The sequence below is a fragment of the Dromiciops gliroides genome, chromosome 6 (genome assembly GCF_019393635.1).
Source record: "Dromiciops gliroides isolate mDroGli1 chromosome 6, mDroGli1.pri, whole genome shotgun sequence".
NCBI classification, from domain to species: domain Eukaryota; kingdom Metazoa; phylum Chordata; class Mammalia; order Microbiotheria; family Microbiotheriidae; genus Dromiciops; species Dromiciops gliroides.
Window position 1 is genome coordinate 273,518,489 of NC_057866.1, and position 17,503 is coordinate 273,535,991.

Genomic DNA, 17,503 nt, shown 5'->3' on the forward strand with positions numbered 1-17,503 from the left:
CACTAAAAATTTTTTTAAAAGTACAACTTTTCAGGAATGCCTCTGTTATTTATCAGTGAAGTATTCCTTAGGGGAGTAATCTTGAAGGCAATGTTGATTTTATTTGGTGTTTAAGTCAAACCAAGGGGGCAGCTAGGTGGCTCAGTGGAGAGTACTCACTCTGGATTCAGGAGGACCTGAGTTCAAGTGACCTCAGACACTTGACACTTACTAGCTGTGTGACCCTGGGCAAGTCACTTAACCCTCACTGCCCTGCCCAAAAAATAAAACACCCAGAATGTCAAACCAAATAAAATGTGTTCTGGGCCCATTAAGGTACAAGGGTCACTTACTTTTTGGGGAAATAGGACCTAAACCCTACTTTGGGAGAAGGATAGGCTCTGGATAGGTGAAAAGGGAGGAGGGCACTCAAGGAAGCAGGAAACAGCATAAACAAAAGCACAAACTAGCCATAAAAAAGTATGCACTGTTTACTAACTGGAGACTGGCCGGAGCAGAGAAGTTTATGTCAAGAAAATTACATTGGGGCTGAATCATGGAAGGCCTCTGAAGTCAAGCTAAATTTAGACTTTACTCTGTAGGCAATGGGGAGCTACTGCTTTTTAGTAGGTCAGTGACAATGAAGGGATTATTGTAGGAACACTAATCTGGTATCAGTCCTAAAAATGGAACACAGAGAAGAGAAACTGAAGGTAAAGAGACCCATTAAAAAGCTTCTACAATAATCCAGAAATGGGGGACTAACCTAAAGTAACAGCTGTAGAAATAGAAAGAGATGGAATAAGAAGACAATAAGAAAGAAGAATCATTGAGAAGCAATGACAGATGCCATGAAAGGAAAGGAAAATTTTCAGGCTCAGTTACTATGTTTTGTTTTGAAATCTGGTCCTTTACCAAGGAAGAGAACTGTCTAGGGTGGTATCAAACTTGAACTGAAGGGATCCCTGAAGGCCACATACTGACTTAGAAAACTACAAATTGGGGCAGCGAGGTGGCGCAGTGGATAGAGCACCAGCCCTGGAGTCAGGAGGACCCGAGTTCAAATCTGGCCTCTGACACTTAACACTTACTAGCTGTGTGACCCTGGGCAAGTCACTTAACCCCAATTGCCTAAAAACAAAACAAACAAAAACCTACAAATTAACATTATCTATGGTGTAATGTATTTTTTATTTACTTTGGTAAACATTTGTCAATGATATTTTAATCAGGTTGGGCCTCACTGGGGATCCAGGTCTTTGAGACTCAGATGCCAGCTCTATCTATATACTGTGGAAATACTTAAGTTAAAATGCTAGCTTGAAAAGCATTTTTGAAAAGAATGTTTCTTTTAAGAACCTCACTAAGTATGTTTTTCATGTTAAAGAAAATGGTTCCATTTACATCGTAGAGACACTGAGGGCTCTATTTGCTATTAGAGCAATTCAACAAGGTACTTTGTTAAGGGCTAAAATTCTAGCTAAACTGTCTAAAATATCTAGTGAGTGGTCGCCAATAAATTATAAGCTTCAGCAAGAGTTAGACTTTTAAGCGTTTATTAAGGAGAATAAGAATTTGATAAAGAGAGAGAGAAAGGCCTAGATTCCTATCTATTAAAGGGAGAGCGCATTTTTAGCTCCCTTCTCTGCCAGAGTCCCAAGGAAAGAGAGTGAGCCCGAGCGCCAGTCTCTTCCTTCTTCCTCCCACTAGCCCGCGTCACTTCCTGATGCCAAAGAAAAGACTCCTGGTCTTGCCCTCAAAGACCTTCGCTTCATGGGCGGAACTCTTCTACAGTAAGTCTCCAGCAGGTGGCGTCATTCCAATCGTTACAACTTCAAGACCTGAACAAGTTTTACGGCTTCTCTGTTGTCCAACTTGTCAGCATTTAAGAAGTGAATCTAAACAAACAAATATCCAACTGAGCCCAGGACACCTTCAAACCATCACGCAGGTCCGGACCTGGCACTCTTCCATTAGTCAGGCTACATTACAAATCTCTCTTTTGTAGCTGCCTCAAAAACTTGGAAAAGCCACCACTTCAGGGCCCGTTTGCACGCACACTCACGCACATACCCTCCCACGCCAGGAATCCTTGAAGAATACTCACAAAGCACTCAGCAGCGTCGTCCATAAAGCCAAGCTGAAACCGCTGCTCATCTCTGAAACTCTCTGCCAAGGCATGCCTGATATTATCGGAGGGAAGCGCTTTCTCTCGACTGTGCTGAAACTGTGCAAATATTGTCTGACCCCCAGCCAGGACAACAAGGAAAAAGAACAGAAGATGACCTTACTAACCCTCTCTTATTTTCATTTTAAACGCCCCCCCCACCCCTTCCCCAGGATCCAGTGAAATCTAAAACTTGTCCAGAAAGCCATTCTGGAAACTCATTCTGAAACTCTTTATAAACAGCATTGTGTAATTTTGTAACTTAGAACTGTTTACATTAACAACAAAGTTCTAGGACACTTTTTATAGACAGCTGGGCAAGAAGAGTTATAATTCGCTGTAAGAGGAAAAAACCAGCACAAAAGTAGACACACAAACAAATGAAAATAGACCATTTTGCTAAAGCCAAATTTAAAAAAAAACAAACAAAAACACCAACCTTCAAGAAATACCTCTTTAAAAAAAATTCCCACAATCTATTACTTCACAAATGAATTAGAGTAATAACTTATGGATAATTCTTATTTTGGGAAAAATATTAACACAATAAAGTTGAAATTTCTGGCATCATAACATAGGAACTGAAACTTCAAAGCTGTATTCTTCAAAGTTGGCAAAAACTTCTATCACAGTTTACAGACAAAGTATGCTCCCAGACGGTGGCCTGAAGCTGCAGGTGCTCATGGGAAATCATAGGCAATTGGGGGTGGGGGAAAGGGGGGGAAGAACTTCTCCTGAAGCAAAAAGTGGTGAAAGAACACACACAAGGACCTGGACTCCTGATGCTGACTTTGCACATATGCACACTTCCTAATTATGGATGATGTGAGAAGTTGCCACTGCAAGCTGAAAGACCACAAATGAATGAAATCTTAATATTCAAAAATGTCTGTGGCCAAGAAAATAAGGCCATTGAATGAGATGCTTTAAAACAAGTTTTTTAGGTCCTGACCTGGCCCATGTTAAATACTTTGGCTTTAAGGATGTGCCCATTGGTGGGAACAGTCATGACCATTTCTAGGCTTGTGGAGAAATTCTGACAGAAGAGTAAAGTTTCTGATATCTACCCACAGAGATCATAGAAAAATCATTTTCAAGTTTCCTACCAGCACTAGTCAGGGACGTGGACCAGCTGACCCTCAATCCTCCCTTCCCACCCTCTTACACACCCCTCCCTTTCTGCTTTTCTGAGATCCCAGCTCCTGCCCTGGTCTCCCTCAATCCCCAGCATTTACGCCTTGAAATCTGCACACCCCCCCACACTCTTCAATGTCAGAGAACATGGGGGGGGGGCTTCTCCTCATCTCCTCCTCGACCTTGATCTTGGAACTCCATCCCTCAGCCAACCTCTCATACATCCCCAATCTCTCTCCCTCCCTGAAGCAGGGGCTCCCAACAAGCAGTCAGGTTTTCTCTAAAAATAGCCTCAACCAATCAATTAAATGCTTGTTCTCTGTTCCTCCTGCCCTTCACTGCTAAACTCCCAGAAACAGTCGATACTGACAATCTGCCTGTCACCCTCAGCCCTCTCTTAAAGCCATCCTTCCCCAGGTCACGAATGACCCCCCCTTCACTAAGCCCACAGGCCTTTTCTCCTTCCTCAGTCTCCCTGCCCTTCCTGCTGCTCCACAGACATTCCCTCTTCCTTGTAACTGTTCCCTGGCTTCTTTTCCTCCTTCCATCCTAAGTTTTGTTCTCAGCCCTCTTCTCTCTCTCCCTCAGTGATCTCTCACGGCTTCGATAAACACTAAGGAGTTGACTCCAATCTGTCACCTTTCTTCAGAGCTTTTTTCCAAGTCTCTTCAGATCTAGTTCCATTAGCCTCTCAAACTCTATCCATTTCAAACCAAACGTATGCCTTGTAGGCATCTGTGGTTGGCACCTCACAGTCAGCCCTGACTCTCCCTCCTCCTTCTACTAATTGGCCAAGTCCTGTAAACTCTCCCTTTGCCGTGCTTGTCCTTCCCAATCTCATGGCTACTACCTCGATTCAAGCCCCGTCACCCCGGACCTGCAGTGGCCTCAGAACCATCCTTTTTTCCACTGCAAGTGGGAAACGAGTCCTGAATACCATCATTATTCTAATCCTATCCCTCCCCTGCACAAAACCTCCAGTACTTCCCAATGACCTCCTTAGTGTGGTATTCCAGGCCCTCCACAGGGATTCTCAGTGCACACACTCCCACTGCCTTCCCCTTCCATTCCATTATCACACCTAAAAAGGCACCTGCCCCAAATCTGCATGTTGGAATGTTTATACTATTCATTCCAACATTAAGTGACACATTATACACGCCCTGGGGTTACCCACAAAGATGATACACCCAAGGTGTCTGTGGCCTTCGAGGTGTTCGGCACTTCTCCAGCCCAGCTCTGGTGTTCCTCCCCTGGTCAAACCTTCCTTGCGCTGGAAATGACCCCTGCCTCCTTTAATGCCCCCGCTGGGTTTCGTTCTCTCCTTCCCACTATCACAGTCTAATCTGCATTACAGCAACTGATGTACATCAGATCTCCTTTACCAGCACCGTGTCTGACACACAGTAGGTGCTTAGTGCTTGCTGGTTTGACTTGACTCTAGTGGCAGAAGGCTTCTTGAGGACAAGGACTTATCTTGGGAAATAAGACAGCATCGAAAACAGTCATCTGAGACGCTGAATTTCAACAAAGGTTGGCATTTTGGCTGGACAAGATACTATTTAGGAATTTTCTTCCCTCAACACTCCAAAAATAAGTACTACCCACTGGCAACAGAAGGCTGCAGAGAGCTTTGTAGAGCCTAAGGCGCGATCTGCGTTAGGACTCATTCCCCAGATCCTCCACTTGGGTTCTCGCAGGCCATGCCGCAGAAGGCCCAGCCCTGGCCAACACTCCCAAGCTGGGAGGCTGGAGGTCCAGCCTGGGGATGTAAGGGAAGGACAGCTTGGGGGGCTGCTGTCTGTGGGCCTGCCCGACCTTTAGAGTCACAGCCCTAGAGGCCCCCTCCCAGTGTGGCCTTCAAGGACTGAGGTGGTGGCAGTTTTGTTAGTCTAACTTTGGGGCTGATTTAAACTACTTTAAAACATGCCTGCTTATGGGAGTATTTGACTTTTCAAAAACAGCTTTCAGAAGCACTTCCAAAATGGTAACCTTTTTCAAGGCTTTCATCAGAACTTAAGAGATTAAGCCAGTTTCCACAATTCCAAGGGCCGGAAATATTCAGAATTCAGTGGCTGTTTTATCTACATTCATAATAATTCACAACTAGGCACTGATTTAGTAATTCTAGCTGAAACAACATTCAATTATCACCACGTGAATGTCAAGAAGCATCTCTTTGTTATGTGTCAAGCACCATGCTAAACCCTGGGAAAATCACAAGAACACAGTTCTGGCCCTAAGGAACTCACACCCTAATGGGGCAGAAAACAAGGAACAGAGGAGGCTTACAAGATGGAAGTGCAGGACCATGAGAGGGGAAGGCACTGGTGACGAGAGGACCAGCAAAGACCTCCTAGAGGAGGCAGCATTTCAGGAAGTCAAGGAGGCTCAGCAGCAGAGGTGAGTGAGTCCTCCAGGCCCGAGGGCAGGCCATGAAAATGCACAGAACGGGCAAAGAGACCAGTGTCCAAGAGTACAAGGAGGGGTGGCTGGAAAAGCAGGAGGGGGCCAGGTCACGAAGAGCATGATAAGCCAATCAGAGCATTCTGTATTTGATCTAGAGATGACAGGAAGCCGCTGGAGTTTATCACGTGAATAGGGGGATGGCACAGTCAGACCTGCACTCCAGGAAGGTCAGCAAGGCAGCTGATCGGAGGAGGCCCTGGAGATCGGAGAGCCTGCTGCCACAGCCAGGGACGAGGGGACGAGGGGACGAGGGGACGAGGGGACGAGGGGACGAGGGTCTGCACCGGGGTGGGGGCAGTGTCAAAGAGGGAAGAATGGTGTGAAAGTAGAGAGGACAGGACTTAGCAATAGGTGGATCTGCGAGGTGTGAGAGTGAGCAGTCCTGAGGGACTGGGAAGAGGGCAGTGCCCTCAATACTGACAGGGAAGACTGGGAGAAGGGAGGGTTTGTGGGGAGAGAGGGCCCATTTTGGAAATGCTAAGTGTGAGGTGTCTACAGTGTGAATGTCCAACAGGCAACTGAGGAGACCTCTATTAGACTGTGGTCTCTTCCTCTGTACACCCAGGGCTAGGACAGGGCCTGGTACTTAACAAATGCTTGCTGGCTGGAGCACAAGAGCCTGCAGGAGCAGCAACAAGTAGATCTGGGAATCATTTGCACAAAGATGAAAACTGAGCTCAAGGGAGCTGATGAGACTGAAGAGACAGTGCAGCCAGGGAAGAGAAGAGGGCCCTGGGGAACACCAGGACTCGGGATCGGGGCCTGAAGCCACAGCAAAGGAGTCCAGGGAGGAAAAGCAGGAGAGAGCAGGGCCACAAAACCCTCAAGAGGACTGACAGTCCTAGGGCTGGTGGAGTCGAGAAAGATCAGGCTTGAGAAAAGGCCATTAGATTTAGCAACGAAGAAATCAAGGGAAACTGGCGAGAGCAGCTTCAGCTCAGTGATGAGCTCAGAATCCAGAGGGCAGAGAATTTCGAATGGCTTACGATCCAAGCTAGATGACTATGGCCAAAGGGCTATAAACCCATGCACGGGGTCTGACCTGGTAATCCCACTAGGTCAGGATCCAAAAAGAGCTGAAATACAAAATGTTAAAGGACCTATACAGACAAAAAAGATTTACAGCAGCCCTTTTCTGGTGCAAAGAATTTGAAAGTGAGGAGAGGCCCATCAACTGGGGAATGGTTGAACAAACTGTGGCATGGAACACTCTTGTGCTGTAAGAAATGATGAGCAGGATGCTCTCAGAAAAACCTAGCAAGACTTAGATGAGCTGATGCAAAGTGAGATGTACTGTATACAAAGTAGCAGCAATATTTTAAGACGATCAGCTGTGAATGACTTGGCTATTGTTGGCAATGTAATGATCCAAGACAACTCTGAAGGACTTCTGAAAAATGTGATCCATCTCCAGAAATGGAACTGATGGTGTCTGAATACAGATTGAAGCATTTTTTTTTAGTTTCTTTTTCTTAAGTTTTTGGGGGATTTTTTTTGGTTTTCTTTCACAACCTGATTAATGGGGAAATGTTTTGCATAATTAAACATGTATAACTTATATAGAATTGCTTGGGTTCTTAAGGGCCAGGGGGTGAGGAATAAGGGAAGGAGGAAGAGAATTTGGAAAATGAAGTTTTAAAGATGGACTTTAAAAATGTTTCAAATGTAATTTGGGGGAAAATAAAATTCTAAATAAATGAAAAAAAAATCTAAGCTAGAAATGCATTTGAAAATGTCAACTTGGGGGGTGGGGGGGGTCAAGGGAAGGAGCTAAAATAACAGGACACACATTTTCTGACTGTTCATCAAAAGGAAATGGAAGGTAACTTTTACCTCTAAGAGTTCTAGTCTTGATTTTTCCAGTGTCTTAATTTTGTGTAATTTTCCAAAATGGCTAGAATTTTAACATCATAAGTTCTTGAATGAAAATTAATAAGTTGTTGCTTGAAAATTACTTCAGATTCCTCCAAATGTGTCAATTTCTGTCATTTTATCATTTTGTTCCCTTTATGTTAAAACTGAGTGTCCATTCAAACCTGAATAAAGCACGTATTCCTAAATACTTCAACAAAGACAAATGGGTAAAAAGACACATTAAAATCTCTATCCAAAGCCCGAATTTCCTCCAAAAGCAGAGCACCAACCACTTAAGATACCACTTTCCTAAGTATCATTGAGTTTACCTTTAAAGCACAAAATATGCAGGCATCTCCCTGACAAATGTGTCCAGACAGAATGCGTAAACTCCGGCGGAATATATCCAATTGCCATAAAACCTAAAAGAAAAAAGCCAGATATTATCAGGAAGAGTCTAAGAGGACCTTTTTTCTGCAAAGCAACAGCTTGGATTGGAGTATTTTATCCTTTCTAAAATCATTATTCTTTGTTATTTATCATCAATAAGAAAAGAGGCACTACAGAACACTTTCCCTAGGAAGACACTCAGACAATTTGTAGCAAACACCCCAGTTCAAGGTGGTCTGAGGACCCCTGTGCCTGGCACTGAGCAGATCAAACTATGCAGGGTCTACGCTCCAGCAAGCAGTACCCAGCTCACGGGCACGAGTGGCCACACAGTAGGATTCTATAAGTACTCTCTTCATGCCGGGCACTGCATCTGTCAGAATGCGTATATCGCAAGAAGATGCTCGCCTGGGACTGACAATTCTGGATCATGAGCAGTGGGCCCTTGGGTCCACTTTGTGGCCACAGAAATTCACAAATCTCTGATATCATGGAGTCCGGGCTAAGTTGGGACCTCCATCAATGGAGGGAGTGCCTCTGCCAACACAAATCACAGCTCACTCACATGAGGAATATTAAGCAACTCAGTTTACTGAAATCATTCCTTACGTTTTCCCAGATTAGTGTAAAACCAGGCATGGATTACTGAAAAGCATTGGTAAGAATTCAATTGTTGACTGTGTGGAGTATCTTATGAGTAGAGATTAGAGTACTATAGTCATTAAAAACTAAGACAATAAGTACAAGGAAAAGAGGGCGACTCAGTCAAGATGTCTGATATGAAGAAAGGGCACTTGGCAAAGACGAGGGGAAAGATCACAAAGGGACAAATTATTTGAATTTTTGGAAGGAAATAGAATTTTAATCAACACTACACTAGACAGATTCTGAATGGTAAAGGAGGCGGTGCTGTGGCCAAGCAGTGAAGCAAAGTCCCCATCAAGTCCAAAACCCCACACTTCCAGTACCGAGACTGACTATTGTGCTGAATGAGAAATGGGTAAATGCCAGACTACCAGGAGGAATGCCAGGGAAGATGAACTGCAGCAAGCAAAAAATAATCAGAGCTCGAGCTACCTCTCTGGTTTTTGTCAAGGGGAAAAAAAATCATATAGGCGCTCATTAAGGTCTTTCTAAAACCTGAGCAAAGGAATCTTAATAAGTAGCATACTAAGGGGCAGCTAGGTGGCGCAGTGGATAAAGCACCGGCCCTGGATTCAGGAGTACCTGAGTTCAAATCCGGCCTCAGACACTTGGTACTTGCTAGCTGTGAGACCCTGGGCAAGTCACTTAACCCCAATTGCCTCACTAAAAAAAAAAAAAAGTAGCATACTGGGGCAGCTAGGTGGCACAGTGGATAAAGCGCCAGCCCTGGATTCAGGACCTGAGTTCAAATCCGGCCTCAGACACTTGACACTTACTAGCCATGTGACCCTGGGCAAGTCACTTAACCCCCATTGCCCAGCAAAAAAAAAAAAAAAAGTAGCATACTGCTTTTAAAATATATGTGTGTGTATATATATATTTTAAAGCCTCAAATTCTCCTTAATAATGCTGTGGGCTTTTAACTGACATGATCAAACTGATGTTTTGTATTTCCTACTCTTTGTGACCCCACTGGGGGTTTTCCTGGCAAAAATACTGGAGTGGTTTGCCATTTCCTTCTCCAGCTCATTTCACAGAGGAGAAAAACAGAGGCATACAGAGTTAAATGACTTGGTCAGAGACACCAATAAGTGAAGCCAGATTTGAACTCAGTACTCCAACCACTGCACCGTCAAGATGAACCATTTAATCTTACAGTTCCAACTCAAAATTAAGTGAATACCTCCAAGTTCTCTATGCATAAAAAGCTTCTCTGGATTACTTTGTATTGCAACTGATGATTTTGCTTGTAATGTTGGTTAAAGAATTTATCCAGCAAACTGCATTTTCTTTGAAGACTACAAAAGAATTAATCTGCTTTTTCATTATCATTACCCTCCATTAGGATTACTTCTATAGGACTGAATGTGCATAAAGCATCTGAAAATAACAGCTACACAGACATCAAGACCTCCCAGATAGATTCATACTTCCCTCTCCATTTTACAGATGAGCAAACCAAAGACCAATAACTTACCCTGAGTAACTGTAAGCTGTGAGTAGGTCACTAGGCCTTTTGAAATACAATCTTACTCATTTAACAGGCCAGTCAGGTGGCACAGTGGATAGATGGGAGTGCCAAGGCCTGGAGTCGGGATGCCTCCTCTTCCTGAGTTCAAATCCAGCCTCAGACACCTACTAGCTGTGTGAACCTAGACAAGTCACTTAACCCTGTTTGCCTCAGTTTCCTCATCTGTCAAATAAGCCGGAGAAGGAAATAGCAAACCACTACAGAATCTTTGCCAAGAAAATCCCAAATAAGGTCATGAAGAGTCAGAAAAAAGTGAACTGATTTAATAAATTAAACACATTTAATAAATCCAATCTTTTGAAAAGCATAAAATAATTTCAAAGGTACCAATATATTCTGCTCACAAGATGCACACAGGATATCCAAGGGGAAGGTACCAGCTCTAAAAATTGTGGCTGCAATGAAACCCCTGAAAAATGAAATGTGCCAACAGTATGATCTACAACAATTTCTGAAGAGCTACATGGGGTCCCCAGCATTCTTACCTGGGAGACAAGGAAGCTGGGTTTGTGATCGTTCCTACCCAACCTGCCAGTGAGGCTAAAGCCTTTCTGAATGTTGCCCCAGAACATAAACAGAAAACAAGGTTCAGAAATCATTAGTAAAGAAAAAAAAAAGGCCGGGGGGGGGGGGGGGGGGGGCGGGACGGCAGCTAGGTGGTGCAGTGGATGAAGCACTGGCCCTGGATTCAGGAGTACCTGAGTTCAAATCTGGCCTCAAACACTCAAACTCTTTCTCATGAGTCCCACCATTGTCCTCATCACCCGTGTTCCTTCAGTTAATAACCATGCCGGCCTCTGGTTTTCACTAGTCCCCTCCAATCCACGCTCCTCACAGTGGCCAAAGGAATCTTCCAGAAGACAAAGGTCTGATTAACCATGTTACTTCTCCGTGGGAATTTATTTCAATTTGGGGACCCTGTCTTTGGGCTGAGATTAAAAAGCTTTAGGCCCTCAGGGGTTTTTTCTGTGTAAGAGGGGCTGGTGGTACCCCTCCCCCTCTGCTTCAGCTGAGCCAAAAAGCCCCGTGGGCTTTATGGGACGCCCGGTCAGATGGCTAGGGGAAAAAGCCCCAGCTCCCTGCACCCTGAGAGGATTTATCCCAGAGATCCAGGGCCCGTTCAGGCCGGGCTCTGGTGTAGCTGTTCAGAGGTCCCAGGCGCACAGCAGGGGGCACAGGCCCCTGGACCCCTGGGTGTGGTATGCACGGGACACTTTAGCCCCTTCCCAGCCACAGCACTAGCTCAACTGGCAGATTAATTTGGTGTGTGCAGGGGCACAGGGAGCCCGAGGTTTGAGAGGAGAGAAGGAAGATATATACTGGGAGACAGTACAGAAAAAGAGGGAAAAAGCAAAGTTGGAGAAAGAGAGGTTGGAGAAGACAGATGGGGGGCTGCTACAAGGACACCAAGGAGACTGAGGCTATGTAAAGAGAGGGGCTGACAGAAGGAAAAAAAGCTAAGAGCAAAGCGCAAGGGAGCTAGAGTGAAGGAAAAAATGGGTGAAAGTTAGAGAAAGCTAGAGCATACCCTAAGGCAAGAGGTGACAACTGGGGCCCTTATTATATTAAAAGCAGACAGGTTGTATAATTTGCATTTCTTAACCCTTATCATTTACATTGATTTTTATAAATAAATTCTGCTTTGATTATTTAATTAAGAGGCTTCTCAGTTTTCTTATCAATTTGGAAGCAGAGCAGAGTAGAGAAATTTTTAAAAGGCCCTAACAGATTGGCTTAGGAAATTAATAGCAGTCAGATAGCCAGCCAGTCAAAAGTCCCCAGATTAAACCCCAGTAAGTTAAAAGATTTTACATCTGAATGGTGACCGAGGCAGGGTTTATGGCCCAATTATGATTTTTCTAAAGTTATAATTTTTCATATAAGTACAGTTATATGATTTTTTCTGGATTAGGATTAAGTTATTCATTTTTTTTTACAGTCCAAAAGTCTTCAATGGTTATCTGTTATTCCTAAAATAAAATGTAAAGTCCTCAGTCAGGGACTTAACTGCCCCATCAACATTGTGACTCCAACTCCCAGACCCTTTTCCTTCCTATCAGCCAAGGGGGGGGCTGTTAGCTATTAGCCAAACCCATCATTCCTCCCCATCTCCACGCCCTTATACATTCCAAGCCAGGAATGTGTGCGGCTGATTCTTCCCCATCTCCACCTCTCACAAGGCTGCCTTCTCAAGGCTCAACTTCAGAATCAGAAATGCTGTGGGTGTACCTTCCCTAGGTTTTAGGGAAGCATTCAGATCTACTCCTATTCTTATGGAAAAGACTGGAGAGATTAGACCTTAGAATGGGCTAGATGAAAATATATTGAGATAGATCTGGAACTGCTGGAATGACCGGACTCAAATTAGTGATCATGCTTAGCAGAGTGCTGCTTAACATTCTATCAATGACTTGGCTCAGCAAATCTGCAGACTGCAAAAGGGAGAGTTAATTGACTCAAAGAGTTAAGGACTCCAGAATCAATGGAGCAGGCCTGCTCCAGTAGTGTCTCTAGGGATCTCTGCTATTTAACATTTTATCAATGACTTGGAGGAGAGCCTAGAGGCCATGCTCAGCCAATCTGCAGATGATGCAAGGGAGGGATAGCTAACACTAAGAGGGCTGTCAAAAAAGCTCTTGCCAAGTGGAGCATCGGGTTAAAAGTCCTACTTTTAGGCGCCAACAATTAATTTGACAGGTAAGATATGGCTAGACAACAGTTTGAAAAATGCCTAGGGGTTTCAGTGGACTGCAGCAAGTTTCTTTGATAAAGGTCTCATTTCCAAGATATATAAGGAACTCATTCAAATGTCTAATAAGACTACTCCCCCGCTGATAAATGGTGCAAGAATAAGAATAGGCAGCACTTCATAGCCATATGAAAGTGTTGCTCCACAGTACAAATAATTAGAGAAATAAAAATTAAAGAAATGCAGAAATCTCCCTCTTATCACAGGGACAAAGATGCAAAAAGGAAAACAAATATCAGAGAAGCTGTAGCAAACAGGAGAATGAAGCAGCTACTGGATGCATGAATAGGTACAATCTTTGTGGAAAACAATTTGCAATCATATACAAAAAGTGACTCAACAATTCAGTGTATGCCCTTTAACCTAGTTATGTCAACGCTAGGCTCAGACCCCAAAATGATCAAAGAAACGGGAAAAGTTTTTTTATGTGTAAAAATACTTAGATAATTCTTTTTATAATGGCAAAAAAAAACCAAAACCCAGAAACAAAAACAAAACCCCACAACCCAAACCCTGGAAACTAAAGGTATGCTCATAATTTGAGAATGGCTCAATAGTTATGGTAAATGAATATGATGGAGAACTACCATGTTATAAGAAATATATATATATAAACAGAAAAACAATTTATACTTTGTCAGTATTATTAAAAAAATTTTTTTGAAGATTTTGATAAACTGATGAAGAATTAAATGTGCAGAACCAAGGAAACAATGTATACCCTCAGTACTGTAAAGCTAACCAATGTAGAAAGCCCTAAGAAGTGGGGCTGATTAGCGCCCAGGACCATTTGGGGGTTTTGGGGGTTTTGGGGTTTTTGGTTTGGTTTTTTTTGTGGGGCAATGAGGGTTAAGTGACTTGCCCAGGGTCACACAGCTAGTAAGTGTCAAGTGTCTGAGGCCATATTTGAACTCAGGTCCCCCTGAATCCAGGGCCGGTGCTTTATCCACTACGTCACCTAGCTGCCCCCTGCCCCAGGACCATTTGTGACTTCAGAGGATGGATGATCAAACATACTACCTACTTTCCGATCGATAGGTCAAGATGCATTTAGGTGCAGAATGACATACACAGGCACAACATGTGCACAAAGAGCATGCTGCTTGACTGGGCATATTAATTATGAGAAATTGTTTTTCTTTGCTCTTTTTTTCCCCGACAGAGTAGAAGTGGGAGGGAGAGAAAATAGATTTGTTAATTTTTCAAATGTTTAGGTGCTAATAGCTGTGGAACGTTACCAGCACTTTTAGGTGAGGTCATCATCGCATTAGTTTTATTTAACTGTAATACTTAGTTACAAGATGCCTCCCATGGAATGGGGCAATCTGGGAATGTTTATAATATAAAAACAAAACACATCAACACAACTGGTTGTTTTTTTAGATTCCCTAGCAAACAGCTTTAACCCAAAGTCTTGGAATGGGTTCCTTCTCCTTTGTGTTGTCTTCAGACGGCAGTTGAATGACCACAGAAATACCCTCCACCTCTGGTTCTGAGGTTTTCTCGCCTGAGTCTGTTTTCTCAATGTAGAATGTTACAGTGTTCCTCCTCACTCCCACCCCTTTTTTCTTCACCTATCATCTTTCCATGTGTTACGAAGGGGATTCCTTTCAGATAGGACTTCCACTCAACGGTCACTGAGAGCCTTCTAATGCTCAAGTTTGATGTTTCTGGGAGATCTGGGTTGAAATTCTGTATGATCTCAGACAAGTCACCGTATCTCACTCAGATCATCAGTTTCTTCCTCCGTATAAGGAGGGGACTGAACTAGATGTTACCTAAGGTTTCTTCTAGCCCCAAATCCCATAATGTTCTATAAAGTCCTAGCAGAGATATTCAAAACCAAAGCAAAGGAATCGATACTAGGAAATGAGGAAAGCTGAGCAGTTATGGGAGATTCCTGCACTATGTGCTTTACCAGACTGTGCCCCCATAGGAGACGTCTGCCTTGAAAACAGGGTAAGAGGATAAACCAGAAATGCAGAAAAGTGGCAGAAACAACACGACACAAGCACGTCCTGGGGTCTCCTCATCTCTTAAAGGGGCTGCCAGGGCACTGGAAGCCTGCCGAGAAGCTCCACAGGATTCGAGAACGGCCCACGATGGTCGTTCGGCCTGGTCTGAGGCCCAGCAGGGCCAGGTCCGAGGCCATAGGCTGGTGAAGTTTGGGGTCTGAGCTGCTCCTGAAAACCTTCCATTATGCTATGGTTCTCGTGGATAGGTCATGGCTGCCAACATGCAGCAGCCTCCTCAGCCTGTCCTTTGGACCACCCCAAACTCTGGTTCTTTGGAAGCTGGGATGTTCTATGACTCAGAGCCCTGCAGGGCTGTCTTGGGCACAGCTGTCTTAAAAACAGGGATTAGTGTGTCAGGGATTGGACTGGGAGGACGGAAGCTCAGCCCATTTTCCCAGATGCGAACATGACCGCCCCCTCCTCTTTTCTTAATTCAGGGTCTTTCTGCAGTGTCTGTCCCAGAATGGATTAAGCATCCTATGGCCTATCAGTCTGGACAAAGGCATTTTCCATACACTGGTTTTTCTTATATAGAATGTTGGGTTTATCTTTCAAGTGATTTTGGCTGTCATGGAGGGAGCCCTGTCATGTTCCAGATCCTGTTGCTATCAACACAATATCACTTGCAAACAAATGCATATGGAAACCTGACCATCTCTAAGGAATCCTTCTCCCTTTTAGACCCTGCACAAGGCATACTCCATGAAACCACTTTTGGAAGAGAGTGTATGTATATACACACATAGTGGCAAAATGGCTAGCACTCTGATTCGTGACTTTTTCCTACTCTTTTAAGTCTTTCTCTCTGGAGAGAGTTTACCCAGTAATTCCTCCCTCACTGCTTTCACTACAGGACCACCCAGCCCACCTTCCCTTCGCATGCATGCCCTTGGTCTGGTCCGGCTGCCCACCCTTCCTGACCTCTCCTCCAGCCCTGTCAATTTCATGGTGGCCCACTGGCGGCTGAGGCCATAGACGGGGTACCAAATGAGGGGTTCCAGAGTCACTGACTGTCAAAAGCGACTACAGACACACTGACAGCTCTGTTCCACTTCGGTCTATGAATGCTTGTGGGATGGCATGGCTCCCTGCCCTCTCACACCAAACCCTCCGCAGACTTGTTTCTGTTCACTTTTATGAGGCGATCCTGCTAGTTACTTTTTGCCATTCCCCCCAGAGTATTTCACAAATGTATTTATGTTCCTAACCATTGCTGTCCTCGACTGCTATCTCTCTGCTTGGCAAAGAGAGTAAATGTTTGATGACAAAAGCCGTTTCTGGGTTATCTTGTCCCAAATACTTTTTCTCACTTCTACGGTAAATGGTGAACATCAAGGTCAATATTTGTGTCTTTCTATATTTTTCGCCTTTCAGCACTGACAGCCTGGGTAGGTCAGGCTGAAAAGCTGTTACAAGCAGAGGTGCCATCTTTGGTCCTTTTTTTTTCTTCCCTAATTTGAGGCTATTTTTGACCTTTGCTCTCACCCCACACAATTAATTCTGATCAAGGCAATCGACCACTATTCACTGTGTTTACTGTGATAAGTGGAGATATCTATATGAGCAAAAAGACCTTGCCTTCAAGGGACTTACATGCCAATGGGGGACGCCAAGGACCTGAAGGACAAAAAGGAGGTAAATGGATGTGGGAAAGGGTAAGTTGGGTGAGGTGCTTGGAACAGAGGTGTGGGGATGAGGGTTAGTCAGCCTTTCCCTCAAAAGGGAGTCTTTGGGTCAGGAGGCAAGGGGACTGGCAGACCGACATGGTGGAAGGCTGTTCTACTGTGGGAAGGCTGCAGGGGTGGATGGATTCTCCTGGGCAAAGAGGCCTGAGGTCCTGAGGGAGACTGAGGCACAGTGCTGAAATCTGCAAAGTCAGCCAGGAGGGGAACGGAGGCTAGCTGGTTTGGCTCCCTTCTTCCCCAAACTGGGTTCTGAGGAAGAACTCCCTAATGGTTAAAAGTGGGGGCTGCCCTGGTGGATGGCTGGCCCATAGTGAGCTGCAGGCATATCCATTTTCTAGGGTGAGGAAGCCCCCTAGTGCCCCCCAAAAGGAAATCCACCAGGCTGGGTTTTGAATTCTCTGATTTCTTTTCATTCACCATCTATTACTTTCCCAAAGAGACCAGCAAACCAGCAGCCTGAAAATCAACTCCCCTCAGACCCTGATGGAGACAGTCTAGGACCTGACCCCAAGAGCCAGGCTTCCAAGCCCAGGGCCCTGAGCCATCATCCTGGAACACAGCCCCTGGGGGTATGCACCCTGGCCATTGCTCCTGCAGGGCCTGTGTGGAGAGCCAGAAAAGAAGATTCTTGCCACCAGACCCAGCACTGACAATGGCTCAACATTAGAAATGGCTCAGATTTTATCAGTGGAAATGACACAAAAGAAGAGACAGGACCATCAGCTTTGCCACCATCCCCAAAGGACCCTGGGTCTTTTCCATCTCAACTGGGGCTGAAACCTTCCATGTTTCCCCCAATAGAATGTGAGCTACCTGATAGCAGGGACCACCTAAACTCTTCAATTTTTATCCCAAGAGCTTCATTGTTCAGTCATTTTTGTGTTG

General features: G+C 44.6%; 1 protein-coding gene across 4 annotated transcripts in view; it reads right to left on the reverse strand.

The window, feature by feature from the left end:
- Nucleotides 1–17,503, reverse strand: part of USP53 (ubiquitin specific peptidase 53) — a 56,347-nt gene that overhangs the window by 25,828 nt on the left and 13,016 nt on the right. The window contains exons 3-4 of one of the 4 annotated variants that reach the window (XM_043973178.1): nt 7,933–8,025; nt 2,087–2,221 (exon numbers count right to left, since the gene is read on the reverse strand). The exons of 1 other annotated variant lie outside the window; for it this stretch is intronic. In XM_043973178.1, coding sequence (XP_043829113.1) covers nt 2,087–2,221; nt 7,933–8,025 — 228 coding nt within the window. Of the gene's footprint in view, nt 1–2,086; nt 2,222–7,582; nt 7,782–7,932; nt 8,026–17,503 lie in introns of those variants that run through there. 2 more of the 4 variants (XM_043973181.1, XM_043973179.1) reach the window with 2 other exon arrangements.